Raw genomic sequence first — 20,926 nt, forward strand, 5'->3', positions numbered from 1 at the left:
AGATGCTAGGATCAAATTGGGCCAGAGAGAGGGACCCAGTGACTTCATCACCTCTGCCATCTAAGTTCTGAACGGTACCTGGAATGTCAGACTTGGCTTCCTGCTGACATCATCTCCCTTGCGTCCTTTTCCTTCCCAACCTTCTTGTATTTCTCCTCTTTCCTATCTTTCTCCTTTTGCCGCTGCCTAATAATAATCCTACTTAACTGGCCAAGACTGCATCTTTTACAACGCTGCTGTGAGCCAGGACCAGAGAGGCAGCTAAAAACAGTATACTAAACAGCCCAACACTGGTACAAATTTGCCAGGTCTCAGAGTGGCAGCTAAGATCATGTGTTGTGCCTGTTTCACCAAGTAAGAGCCAGAAACAGAAGCTTCATTTTTAATCTTTGCTATTCTTGTGTGTGTGTTTTTAAAGATAGCAGTGTCAGACTTTTAACAACAGCAGCTCCAGCTCATCTCAACTAACCTTTTCTCTTTTCCCCAAAAAGGACAGTTATTACCATCATTTATACAATCAGACAGTCTGTCAAACAGGGAGGGGGAAGGGAGGGAGGTTTCCTTATAAAAACTCCCTACCATTAAAGGGAATATAGAATACTGTTAAAATGAAAGCAGTACTTAATGTTTCATATGTCTCATGCTTTACATGTTTTTTCCTTCTTTTTCTGCATCTTTAATAAAAACTTATAAAGTTCTTTTTGATGGTGGTTGTTGCCACAGAACTAGGCTTGCTGGGGGCTGTGTGCTCTAAACCCCAAACCATGTTTAATTGTTGTGCAGTAATAGGGTCTCATTAATACCATTGGCTCTCTGGGCCTATTTATTCCATTGAAATTAACAGGGAATGTGATTATGCCTTGGTTATCTCTGAATTTGGCTGCAAACATGCATCCAATTTGTAGAGCATCTGGCTAGGTAAATGGCAAGTGGGGGAGTTAATGCTTACTTTTAAAATCATTGCATGTTTTATTTGTTTCTTCATCCTTCATGGGTTGCTTGTTTTCTTAGATTGTGAGTTCTTTGGATGAAAGGATTGTGTATGTTTGGAAATTGCCAGGTGTATTGTGGACACCGACATAGCCCCAATAATAATAATAATTAATAAATGAAGTATTGCATCTCAATCATGTTAAATAACAGGGCTGAAGCTCTGGACAAATCAAGGCTTCAGCCTGGTTTCTCAGTTAGGTCTGATCAAGCCTTCACCTGATTGTGAAATGTCAATACGGTCCAGAGTACCTTGCAGACTGGCACCACCAATTAGATTAGAAAACAAGAAGGTTGGAAGCAGGTTCCCAAATATGGTTATATTTGTAGGGTAGACAAAGCCTTTATGATTCAAGGAAGACTTTATATCTTTGACACAAGTTGTTTAGTTTTTATATGCTCCGTTATATGAAATTACCCCAATTATATTATAAGATGCTGGTGGGTGGTGCTCGATGTTTTGTCTGCGTTTTAGAGGAATACTGTCAAGTTGAACATCACGTTTAACCCCGCCCCCCATAAACCCCCTTATGTTACCCCTTAGAATATCAAGATTGAAATAATTTTAAATATTGAATTTATTTGTACGATTTATGTTTTTCACTTTTTCCTTTTTTCTCACATTGAACAATGGTGTTTGACTAGTCACTTTCACTGTCTGGTTCTCATATATTAATACAATTCTGCAAATTTTGCTTGCAACCACCGCAAGGGGGAAAATCTTTATGATCTAAGGCACTCACTGATTCTGCAAAAGACTTATACACGTGCTTAACTTCATACACTGTGAGTAGTCCCATTGACTTGAATGGGATTGCCTACAGTGTATAAAGTTTAGTATATTACAGTATAAACCTTTTCAGGATTGGGGCCAAAATAGGGAGCATAAACTGCCATTGTCTCTGCGTTTGACTGATAATAGGGTAGATAGGATTTGATATAATAGGAAAAGTTGGTGAAACCCTTATGCTCAAGGTTTAAAATTGTGTGAGAGGCCACCTCTTGTGCACCTTTATAGGATGGCTGTTGAAGAAGTCGAAATTCATGGATTCTGTGATTTTTTTTTGTTTTAATAACAGTTAATTAATTTTGGTGTTTGAAGGCTCTGCATCATAGTGGCTGGTAAACAGATATATGAACAGGTGTATGAATGATCTGGTAAACATTTGTCAAACTTTGGCCCTGCTCAGGCAGTGTACTAGCAGACCATATTACTGGATTAGGGATTTAGGAGCGTTTTTTATGGAAATAATAACCAATATGCAGCTATTGGAATGCAGAGGATCAGTGAGAGCCAGCGACAGATTGCTCCTGTCTCCATTGAGAGGAATGACAAAACTGTTGATTTCAGTGGTTCAGGATTGGGCCCATACCACCTGATACAAATTTGTTCTTAGATCCACCATTGGGTATTGTTTGATTTACTGATGTACAGTTTTCTGATTGATACCCGAGGACGCCAGGCTGTATATAAAGAGAGCAGACTCTTGTAGACAATATCTGCTGTCCAGCTCTTGGAAGAGATTGTTTTGCCCTTGAGTTGAACAGAACTGGATACAAGCAGCAAGGGGTGCCTTGACATTTCAGTTGGGGCTGGAACTTGATATTCAAGAAGTTATCTTTGTTACAGAATGAGACTTAAAAAGGGTGGCAAACAATTAGCTCTCAACCACCCCCCACCACCCCCAAGACTCATGTGGCATTATATATTTTATCTCTTCTTTTCCTTTGAAAGGTGAAAGATGTCTTTCCATTCTGGACGAGGATGCCCACGGGGTCGAGGAGGACCTGGAGTAAGAACGTCAACACAAACCTTCAGACCTCAGAACCTGAGACAGCTTCACCCTCAGCAGCCTTCAGTGCAGTACCAATATGACCAACAAGTAGCTCCTCCGACTACCTACTCAAGCCCTCCAGCCACAGGCTATGTGCCTCCTAGACCAGATTTTATACCGTATCCGTCCCTGGTACCTCCTTCAACTCAGAGTCCAATCAGCCAGTGTCCGCTGAGGCCACCTTTTCCAAACCATCAAGTAAGGCAGAGTTTTCCAGTCCCTCCTTGTTTCCCTCCTGCTCCTCCACCAGTCCCAAATCCCAGTAATTCCCCAGTACCAGGGGCCCCTACTGGACAAAACACTTTTCCCTATATGATGCCACCTCCTGCAATGCCTCATCCTCCACCACCACCGGTGATGCCGCAGCAAGTTAATTATCAACCTGTCTACTCTACGGGCTATTCTCAGCAGTCTTTCCCACCTCCTAATTTTAATAGTTATCAACAGAACTCAAACTCCTTTCAGAGCAGCAGCAGTAGCAGTCATTTTCGGCACGCAAGCCAATATCAGGTAGAAAAGGCCCAAAGTGAACGAAGGTCTCCAGAGAGGAGTAAGCACTACGATGAGCACCGGCACCGCGAACATAGTCACGTGCACGGGGACAGACACCGGCCCAGTAACCATGGGGATCGGCGGGGGGATCGAGGCAGGAGTCCTGACAGGAGAAGGCAAGAAAGCAGTCGGCACAGGTCAGATTATGACAGAGGAAGGACTCCACCTCGCCACAGAAGTTATGAACGAAGCAGGTAAATCAATGATCTGTGAATTTAAGGGGGGCTCAAACTGTTGCCTGGAGTGGGAGAATGTTTTGGTTTGGGAATAGCACTTTATTGCCGACGCAGGCAGAGACTACTTCTTAGAGTCACCAACAGCTCTGCTCCAGCACCCGGCTGTTGTGGTGTGCTGGGCTCGCACACACAAGCTCTGATCCACTTGGATTTTCTTTAGCTGCTCCAGGTCCTCGTGCAGTTTGTTGTCCTGCCCGTTGACCAGCACCTGGCTATATTTGCTGTCCTTAATGTCCTTCTGCCTGTTGAAGAATCGTTCAGGGCTCTTGAACTGTTGAGGTTCTGCATGATGGTGATGACGTGCACTTCATCCTCCGTCAGTTCTCCAGATCTCTTGGTCAGGTCAATATCTGCTTTTCTCTGCACCATGTGAGCACAGCACTGGCCCACACCCTTGGTGGTGGTGATGGTGGTTTTCTACTCCCCGTTGTTGGTGTTGGGCACTCAGTGGATGTGATGGAATTTCTCGGTGATCACGAGAGACATGGTGGCTGGCTACTTCACACTCAGGGAGAGTTTCTGCCTGGAGTAAGGGGTACTCTGTGTTGATTATTATGAACTTGTGTATAGAGCCAGCATAGGGCTACGTGCTTTACAGGCTCTTAGGAAGGCAAGGTCCATGCCCCAAGAACTTGGAATCTAAGGCTGTGATCCTGGAAAGAGAACTGTGTATGCCAATCCTTGCTCTCACTTAGAACCTCACTAATATCAATGGGGACAGAATCATTGACTTCATTGGGACTCCTGATGGGCCTAAAGATCTGCCTGTGTGGTTCTGTGCAGGTTCAAGACCCAATTATCCAATATGTAAACTCAGGAAGGGGTGGGGCAGGATTTAACTTAAGGAGTGTGAATGAACAGAGGAGTTACAACTTGTGTTGTCATTTTAGTTCGACTTTCACTGAGTGTCTTTGTGTCTGAAGTATGGATTAGATGTCTAACTTCAGGCATTTATTTTTAAAAATTTGAGATTTTATCTTAAGTTTAACCCTTCTCTGCAATAGCATAGGCTTCTTGAGAGAAGTGTGTTTTATTGAGGAACTTGGCGAAGGAAAGGAGTTTTAAAAATTGGAACAATCATTTAAAAATCTCATGTATCGGTCAAAGAGAACAAAATGTGATCAACATTCAAGCATCGTGAAAAGAAAGGGTTATGGAATATTGTGCATGTTGTAGGTGACTTAAGTATTCACTACATAATTCCACAAACTAGATTTCAAATTTAAAAGTTCAGTGTTACTCAAAAAGGAGCTATGTTAAAATGGCAGCTTTTTGCCCATAGATTCACAGATTTTTAAGGCCACTGAAATCTGGTTTCCCTGTATTTTTGGTGTCATATTTGTTCACTTTTTAATGATAAAAAAGATTTTTCTGCTTTTGATTTGTTTTGATCCACTGTTCACCAACAAATCAGATGGCATTTGCTTTGCTCTGGAGACTATACACTCTAAATTTAGACAAAACACAACAAGGAAAGATGAAGAAAGGGGGTCAGTGTGCAAAAGGGGTAGATAGTATGTGTTAAATTTCTTTGGCTATGCATACTTCATAAGGTTACAAGACTTTTTTGTGTGCATGTGTATAAAAATATATGTGTGTGTGTGTATGTTAATAACTTTGATTCAGATTCCTATTATCCCTGCAGAGCCAACCCAGCTATGATAGCAGACATCTATCTATTCCTTCTTGTGCATCAACATGATTATTTACTAACTTTCAGTCAGTTATGTCTGTACAATCTGACTGACAGCAGTGAGTTAACATCTGTGTCACTGATGGCCAAATGGGGCCTGCAAGAACTTTTTTCCTGATGGTGATGTGTGAGGAGGAAGGAGCCCAGGCTGAGCTTACAGGAGTAGCAGTTGAGGGGAAATATATTTTTATTCATAAATGGAGTACATTTGATGTGTGGAAATCATTGAGAAACAATAACCATGGAATCCCATGATTTAAATTTTACAGCTATTTAGCTAAACTTCAGCCTTTTGACACCCTGAACCTTGAAATATAATCTCCAAACTTGCCCTGGGAAGCCTTAAGATCTCTGGTTTCTTCTAAGAATTGCCCCCAAGAAATTGTTTTTAAATGTTGTAACAACTGTGGCTTAGGTATAGGTTGTATAATGGCAACCACAATGTTGGAATTGTGACAATAACTGGTTCATGGTTGGGGATGGTCTGAGAAGTATCCATGTAAACCGCATTGCTCAGTACAACAGAAAACAACTGCAGGAGCTTCTTCTGGATCTGATTTTTTTTTTTACTTCAACTGAACATTTCTTTAAAAAAACATCTTGGAGAAACAAAATAATATTTTAGAATTCTAAGCTGTCATGCAGATACAGTGCTTGTAAAAAAGTACCAGTTTATGCTAGTGAGTGAAGGCCACTAGCTACAGAACATCGGGAGTGGTGGTGTTTAGGACTGCTTGTGCCTGTAGATTTACTCATGTATAAGTGTTCACAGGATGGGGGTCATCGTCATTAGGCTGTGGAGACATCTCTTTTTTTTTTTGGTTGGCTATCTTAGTTTATTTTTATGCACTTCTGAGGTGGCTATGAAGGTCAGAGGGCTTGTATGTGAAATGTATTTGAATTATTGCTGTGATTCTGAAGTTATTGTGTGTTGAATAGTTTCTTGCTCAGTCTCTAAATGAAAGAGAATGGTAGCAGAGGGAGTAAGCAAGCCTTCCATTTATAACGGAAGAATGACAGGCAGAATGGGAGTGGCTCTGATGGTATACTATATCGGCTGTCTATACTGAGTATAAATTAATAGGATATTAAGATAGCTGTCCTTATGATGAAAGCAGGAAAGGTGGAGGGGACTGTCTGTCATAAATTTCTTGAGGAATAGATTGTCACCACAAAGCTTCCAGGTTTTGTGGAATCTAACTGTTGGAACCCACAACTTACAACAGTGCTGACAATTGACTTAAAACTGGTTCCATGCTGTTTCAGGAACAGTGTTTACAAAATTCAGGATTTCCTGTTTAACCTGTTTGTTTTAAATTCTTAAAGGGAACGGGAGAGGGAAAGACATAGGCATCGTGATAGCCGAAGATCGCCATCTTCAGAGAGGTCCTACAGAAAAGATTACAAAAGAACAGGGAGGTAAGATGGGATATTTGATCTTGAAACTCTTATCAGGCTGTGCATGTGTATGTGTACATATATCTGCCTCAGGACGGGCAAGATTAAGTCCTGGCCTGGTAACAGCTTTCCTTTATATGAAAATGTCATGACTTTAAAGTTTGATATCTTGAGGCCCTACAAAGCTAGAAACAGGAAAATTATACCAATGGACTGTGGACTTCCCTGCTGCACAGTGGAAGCGCCTTAGCACCAAGTGCTAGCCTATCAGGTACGCAGATCACCGAATTTAAAATCATGACATTGTTCTGTGTAGGATAACTGTTTTAGGTCATTTTAGAGGTCTTTATGGCTTTGTCTGAGCTCTATATCACTGGCCTCATGATAGCTTTATTGGTTTTATGGGTGGAGGGATACAAAAAATAGTCCCAATAATTTTTTGAAAACTTCCTAAAACACTACCAATAAAGTTTTCACGTATTACACAGAGTGAATAGGGAATATATGATAATCTGATGTGGTGGAAAAGGGTTCTGTCTATGTGAATAATATGACCATTCCATACTCATGCTGATAAATTTTGATGCCAGTCTTCCCTTCTTTTAAAAAAACAAAAATGTTTACTTTTTCAGAGTATGGCTGATTTGCTTCAAACCTTTAAAACAAAACTAAAACAAAAAAAATCCCTCCAAATCTCAGTCAGTGTGAAAATAAACATTTTAGGCTAAAATGAGGTTTTTTTGAGAGTTACAATGTGGTCAAAAATAGGCCTTAAAATTTTAAAGGGCTTTCAGTCTTAATTCCAGAGTTGCTGCTAAGTGACTCCATATATTAGATTTGTACCAAAAACTAATATTTACTGTTGAAAGTTAATCCCTTAAAATAAGGAAATACCAACTGAACTCTGCTACAAGTCATATGGCAAAATGATCCATTGATTTGAAGTAAACTATTCATTTTGTATTATAATTATATCAATATTAAAAAAAAAAAAACAACTTGTGATTGCTTTTCTTTCCTTGCTCCCCTTGAAGCCGATCCCCCAGCCGGGAGAGAAAGAGACCTCGATGGGAGGAGGAGAGAGAGAGGTGGTCAGAGAATCAGAGTGCCAGTAAAGAGAAGAATTACACTGCTATTAAAGACAAAGAGCCAGAGGAGATCATTTCTGAAAAAAATGAAGAGGAAGAGGAAGAATTGCTCAAGCCTGTATGGGTTCGTTGTACCCATTCAGAAAGTTACTATTCAAATGACCCTATGGATCAAGTGGTATGTCTATGAAGATCCCCCAGTTACTATGTACTGTCCTTCTATACAACGATTACTACAAGCATTTTAACAGCTTTACATTTTTGTTTTATCCAGTGCTTAATGCTCCCCAGTTTTCTTTTCCCTCCAGTTTTCTTTTTATCACCCGTCCGATATTTGTATTTCGGTAATGTAGTCCGCAGATGCAGATATCTGCATACCATGTTTGCAGATAGCGGATGGATGCAGATCCAGATTTTATATCGAGAGGCCTGCAAAACTGCGGATATCTGTGGACCATGTTTGCAGATCACGGATCAGATGCAGATTTTGTATCTGCACAGGGCTCTACCAATAACGACAGTGTACAATTGAATGCAGTTCTCTATCATCAGGGTCAGCTGGTGAAAGGATGCCTTTACATATGTCCTAGTGATTTTATACAAAGTTCCCATGCTACACTGGACCATTTCTAGGAAATGTTTTTTGTCTTGTTGATTTTGTCATTTGTTCATTCTGGAATGATGAAACCACACCATATTTTAAGATATTAATATTGCAAAGCCTCTGTTGCAGGGCAAGTGTACCCTGTCAGGTGAACTGTTCTGGATGCAGGGCAGGATGGCCTAATAGTCAAAGTCGATGGGGCTGCCCTTTCGTGCAGGCCAGGGCGGTATGTCCTCGGAGCTGAAGTCAATAGGACTGCTTATCTAAGTGGGGCAGTATGGCCTGGTGGCCAGGCAGGGGGTGGCTTACCACCCAGGGGTGGGTTGGTGCTGGGTTAGGGAGACCCAGGCCCTCCCTATTCCACCAGCCTAGGGCCCTATCAGCAGCGAGTGTATTCACCACTGAGTCAGTGGGGATCCGTTCAAAGCACATTGGCTCTGTTCCCGGTTCCACAACCGGATCAATGTCTAGTTCCCCTGGGCTACTTCCTACCCTGTCTTCCTATGCTGTAGTCCACAGGTCCTCTGGATCTCTAGGGTCATTGGCCGGCAAAATTCCTGTGACTTCTTTCCCTAGTGGGCTTCTGTGGATAGCCAGGTCTTTGCCTGGGTCTCAGCGCGTCTGGCCCCTGTGGTCTGGGCTCTGGTAGATCGTGAGCAGGAGCCTGCAACACACATTCTTTACTCCTGGGGGAATTCTGCACCACTGTGCATACACAGAATTTATGTCCCCTGCAGATTTCTTTGCTTCCTCACAGAAAAATGACGTTCTGATGGGGAAGCAAAGGGAAGCCACAACAGTGGTCATGCGACTCTCCCCAGCGGTATGCTTTGGGGGCCCAGGGCAGCTGGCAAAGAGGTAAATCACTGTGGGGCAGGAGGTGGGACTGGGGAAGACCCAGGTGGTGGCTCCTACCCTGCACCAGGCTCAGCTGCTAGTCCTGGCTGCAGGAAGCTCTGCAAACTCCCACCTCTGTGCAGCCAGTGGCCTGTGCTCCCCAGTGCTATGCTGGAGCCTCCACATTTATTTGACAAATAAAATTTTCAGAATTTTGTAGAATTTTAAAATATTGTATGCAGAATTTTTATTTTTTTGGAGCATAATTTTTAATTTTTTTGGTGCAGAATGCCCTCAGGAGTAGTCCTCAGTGGTCAGCCCAGACTGAGCTGGGCTGCTTCCTATTATACTGTGGTCCCAGTTGGGGCATGCCCAGCAGGGGCGAGGGGGCATGGCTTCCACAGCATGGGGTTAACCCCTTCCTGTTCAGTGCGGGGCAGGTACACCCCACTCACAGCCTCCTTTAATTTTCTGTTTGTTTTGTTTTTGGTTTGTTGTCATTATCAGGGGGACTCCACGGTGGTTGGAACAAGTCGGCTCCGAGATTTGTATGAAAGGTTCGAGGAGGAGTTAGGAAAGCGACAAGCAAAAGCCAAAGCAGCCCGGCCACCATGGGAGCCACCAAAGACCAAACTCGATGAGGATTTAGGTAAATGCCACATTGGCGAAGACCTGAAACCGAGTAATGAACAGTGACTACATTCTTTATATCAGTTTGTGTGGTCTTTTGTATGAATATATGCTGGGTGGTGTTTTCAAAAGCACTTAGCATCAGCCTAACTGTCCTCCCATTGAAATCAGCGTGAGTCTTACCATTGCCTTCGGTGGGAGTGGAATTAGGTCAACACTGAGTGCTTTTGAAAATCTCACCCTTTGTGTATTAGGCATTATCTTTAAAGTGTCAAAATGCACGCTGTTGTGGCAGCTGAAAATAAGATTATTGCTGAAGTACAATTGAAAGATGATTGAAGAAGTGGCCATATGCATTTTAAACATATACTGTTTTACTGTAAAAAGAGAAGGAGTACTTGTGGCACCTTAGAGACTAACCAATTTATTTGAGCATGAGCTTTCGTGAGCTACAGCTCACTTCATCGGATGCATATGTAGCTCACGAAAGCTCATGCTCAAATAAATTGGTTAGTCTCTAAGGTGCCACAAGTATTCCTTCTCTTTTTGCAAAGGCAGACTAACACAGCTGTTACTCTGAAAACTGTTTTACTGTGGCTCTCTATTGAACATGAAGTAAAAAACTTGCTAATTAGCACGTCGTTAATCTGCATTAAATATTGTTGGTCACTCCCCAGCTCCGGGCAAAGATTTAGTAGCAGAATACTATAATTAGTCTCCTAATGCTCAGAAGTCAATTCTTTCTGTAAAAAAATATATTTGTTCTTTGTCTTTCTCGCACCCAATAACATGTTAGGCAAATCACAAATCAAATGCGACCTGGTCTCTGCTCTGAAGAGCTCACAGTCTATTTTAAGAATGATACAATGTGATTCTCTCTCAAACATCACATTGTAGAAAGGGAAGACAAGGGGAACAATCATAAATTCGCATGGTGGCTAAGGCTGGTTATGGTCGTGATCCTATGTGATGGTGAGAGTTGCTGCACTCCCATTGTGGATCAGGGTCTCGCTGCACATCTTGATGGTTTCATTATGTTCAGAAGTACTGGGTTTCGAAATACATTTTTACTTGCATAGTGATGGTTTATAGGCTGAGAATTTTGTATATTTGCTAAAATATTAAATGTCATAACTAGAACTTAAATGATAAAGGTAAAGATAAATGAGCCCAAGTACATACTTGTGGTGTTATCATTTTTGCATTTATTTACTTGGGACCCTGTCCTCCTCCCCTTGCAGTTTTTGCATTTACTTCAGTGGGAGCACTGTTGGGCCCTTGCTTATTATTTATCAAACTTCGGTGAGTCACATGTCTCTCAGTTCTTGGTGTTAATTTGTGACGTTCACTAATATCAAGGTAATTTGAGGTTAAGTTTTTTATTCAAGTTTTACATCTATGATCTAACACCTGAGATGCTCAAAACTAAGCCTAGTCATGTATGTATCTTTATTTTTTCATCTTATTTTGCCATAAATGTAGCATAATATAATCAATGAGATATTAGCAAAGTAAAATGACACCCCAGAAGGAGACAGAAATAGATAATACATTTTTTAAATTAAAAATACGTAAGTATTCTAAACATAGTAAATGTACTTTTTGGTCTGTGTTGTATATACAGGGTGAAATTCACCCAAGAGTGGAGGGCCCATTGAAAAGCCTGCACACCTTTAGCCCCTGTGGGAGAACAGTTTCATGCAGAGGAGTCTGCCTTCCCTGGGCACCATGGATGGTGCTGTTGCCAGTGAGGAGTGGGACAGGCTACTAAATTCATCCTTCTTGTATGCAGTCAGTTGCCTAGCGGGCACAGAAAGGCTCTCACCACTTTTTCAGTCTGCAGCCTGAATAAATTAGCCTTGCAGCCATGGGGGTTAAATGTTTGCACTCTCTCGTGGTGTCAGCATGAACCTTACCCACAGCCTGATTCATACGTAGGCTTGGCAGAATTAAGTTTTTATTCTTTTACTATTTTGATGGCTCATATTGATGTTTGTTTTTAAGCATTTTTTGACATTTGTATCCATTTAATTTTTTCACACTTGGGCAAAACTATGCGTCTTAAGCATTAATTTTTATTTTTAGTGATTTAAATTTTTACAGTTTCGGAAAATAATGGGAGAGGACAGATAATTATTTATTGACTGTAGATGTTGAGCTTCAAAATGTTAAAGCTTTGTAGTCATCAAAGCACAAATTGTCAATGTCACATGTCAAAATATACAAAGTAAATTACCTTAAATCAAACTCTGATAAGTCTTCATGCAACATTTTTCTTCCCTTGCCTATTGGTAAATTTTGATTATTATAAATAGAAATATTTTTGTCGATTTGTATGTGCATGGTGAAATCAATATTTACCAACATTTACAGATAAAAGTCTAATCCTTTAAAGCCTACTTATATGGGGTTTGGCAGGAGGTGTTAAATTTCCACTACAGAAAACGGCTCCCCTCTGCTTTGGTTACTGCATATAATGTCATTTTTGGGGGGAAACATCTCCTTCAGAGAACTAGAGCAAAAAGAAGGAAAAAGTAAGAGTCCTGTAATAGTCCTAGAAATTTCAGAGGAATTAAGTTTAGCTTTCCCTTCAGGCAAGGTTTATTTATTTTTATTTTTTTTAAGTGACTAAGGTACTTTCTGATAAACTCCTAAACAATCTCCAGCTTGTGAAAAGCTAATTCCGTTCCATGAAATGCTAGAGCTCTTCATGGACAGCTTGAATTCTGAACTATTCTGTAGTCTCCAGTTTGCCAATTTAACCGTACAGGTCCTGGAACATTGCTTTTTTGCATACACCCTTTTCAGAGTGTGAAAAAAAAAGAAATTGGTTAATGGTTATCTACAAAAATAATTAAATAATCTTGGTTACAAACACAAATATGTGCAATGCTATTACCATAACTCATGTCAACCTGAAACAACTTTAAATAAAACAAGCTCTCTTTCGTTGATCCTCTCGGTATGCATGGTCATGAATGTAGATGCAATGTACATGTTTTTTTGTTTTGGTTTTTTTAGATTTTACTTGTGTGGATTATAAATTCATAGTCCTCTTCCTTGCAGTCTTTTAGCTTCAAACAATTGTGTTTGGGAGCATAGAAATTGCTCTTCTGAAATTGAATAATGGTCAACTGGTCAGATCATTCCACTTGTGTGTGCAAACAAATTCAGTTAATGCAACTTTCAATAACCTCAGTATTTGCTGTCACTCTTTAAATTAAAACTCAATTGCTCTCCTAGGATTCATAAGAGCCACTCTGAATTTTATATAAGTCTTTGATAATTTCAAGATCTATATGATATTTGCTTGGATATTAGAAAATTCCTTGCTGTTTTGGAAAAGAATGAATGGAGGTTCTTTTCAACTAACCTTATTTTTACTTTTGAACCAGAGAGCTCCAGTGAGTCCGACTGTGACTCGGATGACAATAGCACCTGTTCTAGCAGTTCAGATTCTGAAGTGTTTGACGTTATTGCGGAAATTAAGCGTAAAAAAGCTCACCCTGATCGTCTTCATGAGGAGCTCTGGTACAATGACCCCGGACAGGTATTGTGTGCAAAACATTCACTGTGTATCTAAAAGGTTTGTTCTGGGAGCCATACAAATCTACAGCTCAGATTTGTTACAGAATATACTAGATGACAGCTGTTGTCTCCTGTCCAAATTGAATTTTTTTTCATCCTTTCTAGATTATATTTTATTGTTGTTCAGTGCACGTCGCTTTCAATCTCAGGAGTTCAGTTAAAACCCTTGAGCCCTGGAGATTCTTCACCCTGAATCATATTTGACTGTATTTGTAAACTCTGCATTGCCAGTAATGTAATGGTTCAATCTATTCTGTTAGCCTAGCAGCAGAGGCACAAAGATAAATGCTGGGATGAGGGAGAGAGATCTTGTAGATCTGCTTTACAAATGATTCACCTAAAAGGTCTTACTGTATAATGATAAATAATTTCTTAAATATGCTGTTAATGCTCCTAATTTCTTGTCTAATGGTTCTGCTGTAATTGCATGCAGATTATAGTCCTCGTTAAATGTTATTGGTGAGCTCATGAAATGTTGTTTGAATATATATGTTACACAGAGATCAGGCAGTGCTTTGCAAATTTGCCATCTCCATCTTTCTTTTTTAACTCTTTTATAGTCCCTTTTAACTCTTTGTCAAATGGCACCCCCAGTAAACCTGTTTTTCTGGCATTTTATTTGAGGCATGAAACTAGAAGGCCACAAATTATAATGGCACAAGATATTGCAATGCACATTGCTGCTGTGATAATTCAAAGGTCTGTCGACGCTTCCATTACGAGCTCTTATTTATGCTCCTAGGGTTTAAAAAAAAAAAAAAACTCCCCACAACCCAAAATTATAAAACTATTGAGATATTTAACTTTGAAAATTGTGTTGTATGAGTTGTGTTTGAAAAGCCAAGTTTTTCAAACAAGTATAATAGACTCCTCAGTATAAAATGTTTGCGAAATAGAGAGAGGTGAAGGGCCATGAAGTGAACAGTATCAGAAATGCCTGGTTATTTCCACGAATTTACCTTGAGTTGCTTCTTCTTCCTAAGGGACATCTGAAAAAAGTTCCAAAAAAGTCATTATGGCCTTGCCAATGGCATACTTTTTATATCTGATTTTTATTCAGTACAGAACAATTTTATTTTGAGTAATGTGCTTTCCCATAATTTTGTTTAGTATTCTGATGCAAAAGTGTTAGGCTTATAAATGCCGTAGGTAGATATCCCAAAATATTTACAGACCTTCACTCCCACAAAACAGGAATGAACGTTCAGCATGTCTTGCAAAAAAACCCCAAACCAAGCCAACCAAAAAACCCGACAGCCTAATTTTTGTGTAAACCACTCTCCCTTCTTGCCTGTCATCTATCCCTAATTCATGCCGTGTTGTATCTAACATACATTGCAAATGCCTTTGGGCCCTACTGGTGACCTAGCTTCTGTGTAAATCCCCATGCACACACCTAAGGTGTTATATTCAAATACTATTTAACAATAAGAGTAAGTGCCAAGATTTTCAAAAGCGGCTCGTGATTTTGAGACACCTTGGAGGGCCCTGATTTTCATGAAGTGTTGAACTAATTGAGTATTTATTGTATTATTGATCTCTCTCATCTCTGATACGTAAGATATACAGGCAAGTGAGAAAATGTGCTTTCAGCTTAGACTTGACATGAGAATATTTTGCTAATGTTTATTTAGCACATTTGTTCTTGAGGTTCCAAAGTATGTGACAAACTGTATAAGAGCAAAATACCACACCACTCTGATATTAAGGATGCACAGTTAAACACCCAAAGGTGAGGAAATGCGCACTACATCTTAAGCCCCCTTGCATGTATGTGTTATGATAGAATCTTTGAGGAAAACACTGTCAGCCAAAAAGTCAATAGATTAACCTTCAAACTGGGCTGCCTTTTTTCCCCCTCCAGGCCATATGGAGTCCATTCCCACTGTGCATTTTTGGTTCCCTGTCACTGAGACACCCTAGCCTTCTCTCTGTTGGCTGAGGATGTCCCCCCCACCACGGAGCTCTGTTGGGACCTGCAGACTGCTTCTAAAGGTAAGGGGAGTCCCATGGTGGGTTTTTATACACAACTGCAGTTTTTTGAAGTTTTAAAAATATATTTATACCTTACAAGGTATAAGATGTAATCATTAAAACTTTACAAAACTGTAAAGGGGTGGAAAAAAGAGGGGACTTAATTTACTTCTGTAGGTTGGCTCCGGTCTCTACCGGGGGTTCTGTGGTGGGTGTGACGTCGCAGCCAGAAAGCATGCTAGGGTGTTGCACTAACTGGAACTGCCAGTCTGCAGTGGGCCCAGACTTCACAGGGCTTGGAGGTAAAAAGAAGGTAAGATTCAATTTTATATTGTATGTAATGCCCCTTGTGACAGAGCTATTTGGTATATTCATCCCATAATTGAGAAATGGTCATATTTTTAAAAAAAATCTATGTTCAGGTGACTTTTGAAGTACTCCAGTTATGTCTCTAAAGTATCAAATAAGACCCCCAAACCTACAAACTTTTACACTTGCTTAATTTTGCATACATGGGGTGAAATCCTGGCCCCATTGTAGTCAAATTCCATAGGACCAGGAGTTCACCAACTAAATTCAGTAGAACTACTTGTGTGTATCGAATGAAGCCCAAGAATATATAAAGTGCAGAATTATGGCCTAATATTGGCTGCAAGTAGCAGGTTGTTCTAATAAATAAGAAATGGAAAGCCTATACCTTACATGTGATACTGCAGTGTTGTCATTCTGCTAAAGTTGTTGTCCCTGCTTATGCTGCACAAAAAACAATGACAGTCTAATGCTGTTGTGCAGTTTCCTTGGTTTCCTATACAGTTTGCCGCTTAAGTGGATGTCCTAAAACCAATAAATCGTGCAAGTATGACAGGCTCTTTGAAGCATCAGCATTCATGATGTTAAAACCAAAAAAACTTTTCCAGACATCGTCTTTTGTCTTTTTTCAATAAAAACAGAATCCTATTTTGTTTTTGACAGATGAATGATGGGCCACTGTGCAAATGCAGTGCTAAAGCCAGACGAACAGGAATAAGACACAGCATTTATCCTGGTGAAGAGGTAACTAGTTTTGAATATTGCACTTATAAATGCCATATTGTCAGCAGTAGGCAGGTACTTGTTTTGCTCTGACATAAATTGGAGGAAGTTATTGTTTTAGAGTAAACTATGGTGTCATATTAAATCAGTCCGATTTCTTACTGGTTGTGTAATTTCACATTTAGGATGTGCTAGCTGTAATAAAACTCCATATGAAAACTAGGGAAAATAGTTGCTGAACCTATGCACTCGCCAGTTTCTTTTCAAAGTTTTTGAAACATGCAACTAAATTAATAACAAAAAAGCATGAACTACCACTGAGTCACAGATATCCAGGAGATGCACAAGTTATGTTTCTGCTGAGTCTTCCCTACAGAGGAGGTGTAAAGGGAAAGTGAATAAATTAGTAACTTTCTTGCTGATATTAGCAAGACATGCAATTGCCTCAACATGGAAACATGTCTCCACTAGAAACTGCTAGACAATGTGTTAAGTTTTGACACTTTTTTGATCGGAAAAAAATTACACACAAATGCTACTTTTCTTATGATATAGCAACCTCCCTGTGGAAAAAAATGTTGCTGAAGTCTCGCTATTTTTATGTGTAGAGGTAACCGACGCATTGTGGTTGTATTTTTTTGTTTTCCCTCAAAATACAAAGAGCTTTAGAGCACATCAGTTTTAATAGAAAGTTTTTTGTGTTATGAGAACGTTAAGAACAGCCATACCGGGTCAGACAAAAGGTCCACCTAGCCCAGTGTCCTGTCTTCCAACAGTGGCCAATGCCAGGTGCCCGAGAGGGAATGAACAGAACAGGTAATCATCAAGTGATCCATTCCCCGCTTCAAGCAAACAGGGGCTAGGGACACCATATCTGCCCATTCTGGCTAATAGCTGTGAACTTAACTAGATATTTTTTGAATCCTATTATAGTCTTGGCCTTCACAATATCCTCTGGCAAAGAGTTCCACCGACTGACTATGCATTGTATGAAAAAATACTTCCTTTTGTTTGTTTTAAACCTGCTGCTTGTTAATTTCATTTGGTGACCCCTAGTTCTTGTTTATGAAAAGGAGTAAATAACACCTCCTTATTTACTTTCCCCACACTAGTCATGATTTTATAGACCTCTGTCATATCCTCCCCCCTTAGTCGTCTCTTTTCCAAGCTGAAAAGTCCCAGTCTTATTAATCTCTCCTCATACAGAAGCCATTCCATACCCCTAATCATTTTGTTGCCCTTTTCTGAACCATCTTCAATTCCAGTATATCTTTTTTGAGATGCAGTGACCACATCTGCAGGCAGTATTCAAGATGTGGGCATATCATGGATTTATATAGCGGCAATATGATATTTTCTGTCTTCCTATCCATCCCTTTTTCTTAATGATTCCCAACATTCTGTTTGCCTTTTTTTACTGCCGCTGCACATTGCATAGATGTTTTCAGAGAACTATCCACAATGACTCCAAGATCTCTCTTTTGAGTGGTAACAGCTAATTTATACCTTGTCATTTTATATTTATAGTTGGGATTAGGTTTTCCAATATGTATTACTTTGCATTTATCAACATTGAATTTAATCTGCCATTTTGTTGCCCAGTCACCCAGTTTCGAGAGATCCTTTCAGAGCTCTTTGCAGTCTGTCTGGGACTTAACTATCTTGAGCAGTTGTGTATCATCTGCAAATTTTGCCACCTCATGGTTTACCCCTATTTCCAGATAATTTATGAATATGTTGAATAGGACGGATCCAAGTACAGTCCCCTGGGGGACACCACTATTTACCTCTCTCCATTCTGAAAACTGACCATTTATTCCTACCCTTTGTTTCCTATCTTTTAACCAGTTACCAATCCATGAGAGGAGCTTCCCTCTTATCCCATGACAGCTTACTTTGCTTAAGAGCCTTTGGTGAGGGCCCTTGTGACAATCTTTCTGAACATCTAAGTGCACTTTATCCACTGGATCCCCCTTGTCTACATACTTGCTGACCCCCTCAAAGAATTCTAGTAGATTGGTGAGGCACGATTTCCCTTTACAAAAATCATGTTGACTTTTCCCCAACAAATTACATTCAAGAATTTGGTTATTTATTTAACCCTACATTCTTGATTTAAACTGTATCTGTATTGTTAAGCCCCTATTTAAAAAACTAATTGGTGATTGAGAAATTCATAAAATTGACCATCTTAAAATTATAGTATAGGTACAGTGCTAGTTCTCAGTATGGTGGTCTTATCCTACAATGGTATGTATAACTGATCAATCATGACATTGGTCATTCATAAGGTTCTACTGTTTTATCATCATTTTCTCTGTGTGTGACTTTCCAAATAAAAATTGAACAAAATATTTTATGTGGATTTCCCCCCCCCCTTTTATTTTTTTTTAAACTGCAGCTGCTCCCTCTGCTCTGTTGCATTTCAGTATTCATGAACATATCTGTTTCATGGGCTTATTACCCTATTTCAGAAGATTACTTCAGGCTGAACCTTGTAATAAACTATTGCAGATCTAGATTAATTTCCCTCATCCCCTCACGCCCCAGTAAATTTTGTTGAAGGAGAAACATTTTTAGTAGGTGAAAATCTTGAAATCTGACTGACTCACGGTGAGGAGATAGCTTCCCCTAAAGATGAGGATGCTAGGAATTGTGGGCTCATAAAAGCCCACTATAGACTCTCTTAATCTGGTGTGAGCCTCAGAGCAGTGAGAACCTCTCAGAAAACAGATCCTGCATGGGGTTCCTTTTTGTCTAGTTGCTGGTGAGTATTTTTACGCATTATACCTGAGAGCTTTAGAAGAACCTGAAAATATGAGTCTTGGGAACCTTATAGTCCATTGAACCACATGCAGACCTTCCTACATTTAGGCATAGCCATTCGTGTGCTTTTCATAGGAAGACATTGCGGTCTGCTAGTTAAAGCAGGACACTGGCAGACTTGGGTTCTTTGTCCGTTTCTGATGCTGATTTACTGTGTGATGCTGCGCTAGTTTGACTGATGCCTCAATTTGTCCACTTGTCAAGTGAAGATACCTGCACGCCTTTGTAGTGAATTGAGATTGTCCAATGAAAAAATCTAAGCATAATCTTTATGATTTTTTTATTAATAGCCTAAAATGAAATTATATAAAAAAAACAACAAACAAGAAAAGAAAAGCATCTCAACACTTAGATGACTGGCTTCTGTGTGCAAGAGACGTACACAACAATATGGAGAATGTATGAACTGCACTTACATTTTGCCCAGAATAATATCCCTGTAGATGTTTCTGAAGTTCAATAAAAAATGTATTATGCTACGACTCCTCCTCCTCCAAGAATACTTAATTATGATTACCTGTTTTGTTTAATTTTTTTCTACTGAACATTTCATGGATGTTAAGTGTTGTATTCCCTCTTTTTATTTAAATTAACCTTGACTCTGCACATAATTCTATGAATATTTCTCTTCAAGCCTATTAAGCCATGCCGCCCCATGACCAACAATGCTGGAAGACTGTACCACTATCGAATTACAGTGTCACCTCCCACAAACTTCTTAGTAAGTACTTTATAAACAATTCCAGCCAATAGTCCAGTTCAATTTATTTTAACATTGATCTGTGTCATGCCACAGCTATTTTAACTTTAACATTTTTTGTTTTTGTTTTTTTAGACAGACAGGCCAACTGTTATAGAATATGATGACCACGAGTATATTTTTGAAGGGTTTTCCATGTTTGCACATGCTCCACTGACAAATGTAAGTATATTCATTTTATGCATGGTACTTTTCTAGAAGGCAGGCTATTTCTGTCCTTTTAAATAGCACTTGTATCAATCAGTGGTACATGTGCTTTGAAAGGCTTCTTGTCAATTTCACTTGAAAATGGGAGGGTGACATTTGTGCTAAGGATACTCAGGTTTTGTCCTGACTAATTGGGGTACGTTTTCCTTTCATACTGTGATTGAGGCTGTAGTGTGCAGCAGAATAACATTTTTGCATGTGTCAAAGTTTGAGAATGAAATAAACTGTGGATCACTTGTTAAAACTGTTAATTGGATTTAAATTAGATTAACTTTTTGAGTTGACAAAGTTAATAGAAAAGAAAAAACAATAATTTTAACTGATAAAATGGGAATGGATTAGTTCAGATCACCTAGTTTTAGAAACCTTGACTACAGCAGAAGTTTACTAAAAATGTCCTATAGTTTCCGACACCGGTTCAGCTTCCCATCAGATTGTTAGTAAAATGATGCATTTATGGTTTGGTGGGGCTATTTAGAATCAGGTATTTTGCAGCTTCAATGGAATCCTACTCTACCTCAAAAATGGGTGCCCCTGGTATCCCATCATCCTTTTGTTTCTCAAATATTGAGTACTTTCATCTGATAGTTATAGAGTTTAAGACCAGAAGGGGCCACCAGAACATCTAGTCTGACCTCCTGCATATCACAGGTCACCACTTACACACTAAACCCAA

At 39.7% G+C, this 20,926-nt stretch overlaps 1 protein-coding gene across 6 annotated transcripts in view; it reads left to right on the plus strand.

Annotated features, from left to right (window-relative positions):
* The window catches only part of DROSHA (drosha ribonuclease III), a 99,183-nt gene that overhangs the window by 3,198 nt on the left and 75,059 nt on the right, over window positions 1-20,926 (plus strand). For all 6 annotated transcript variants that reach the window (XM_073332262.1, XM_073332264.1, XM_073332259.1 and 3 more), the window contains exons 2-9: window positions 2,726-3,571; window positions 6,633-6,725; window positions 7,739-7,970; window positions 9,741-9,882; window positions 13,259-13,413; window positions 16,398-16,478; window positions 19,918-20,004; window positions 20,119-20,205. In XM_073332262.1, the coding sequence (XP_073188363.1) occupies window positions 2,733-3,571; window positions 6,633-6,725; window positions 7,739-7,970; window positions 9,741-9,882; window positions 13,259-13,413; window positions 16,398-16,478; window positions 19,918-20,004; window positions 20,119-20,205 (1,716 nt within the window). In that variant the 5' untranslated portion in view covers window positions 2,726-2,732. The remainder of the gene's footprint in view (window positions 1-2,725; window positions 3,572-6,632; window positions 6,726-7,738; window positions 7,971-9,740; window positions 9,883-13,258; window positions 13,414-16,397; window positions 16,479-19,917; window positions 20,005-20,118; window positions 20,206-20,926) is intronic.

This window comes from Lepidochelys kempii, chromosome 2, assembly GCF_965140265.1.
Source record: "Lepidochelys kempii isolate rLepKem1 chromosome 2, rLepKem1.hap2, whole genome shotgun sequence".
Taxonomy (NCBI): domain Eukaryota; kingdom Metazoa; phylum Chordata; order Testudines; family Cheloniidae; genus Lepidochelys; species Lepidochelys kempii.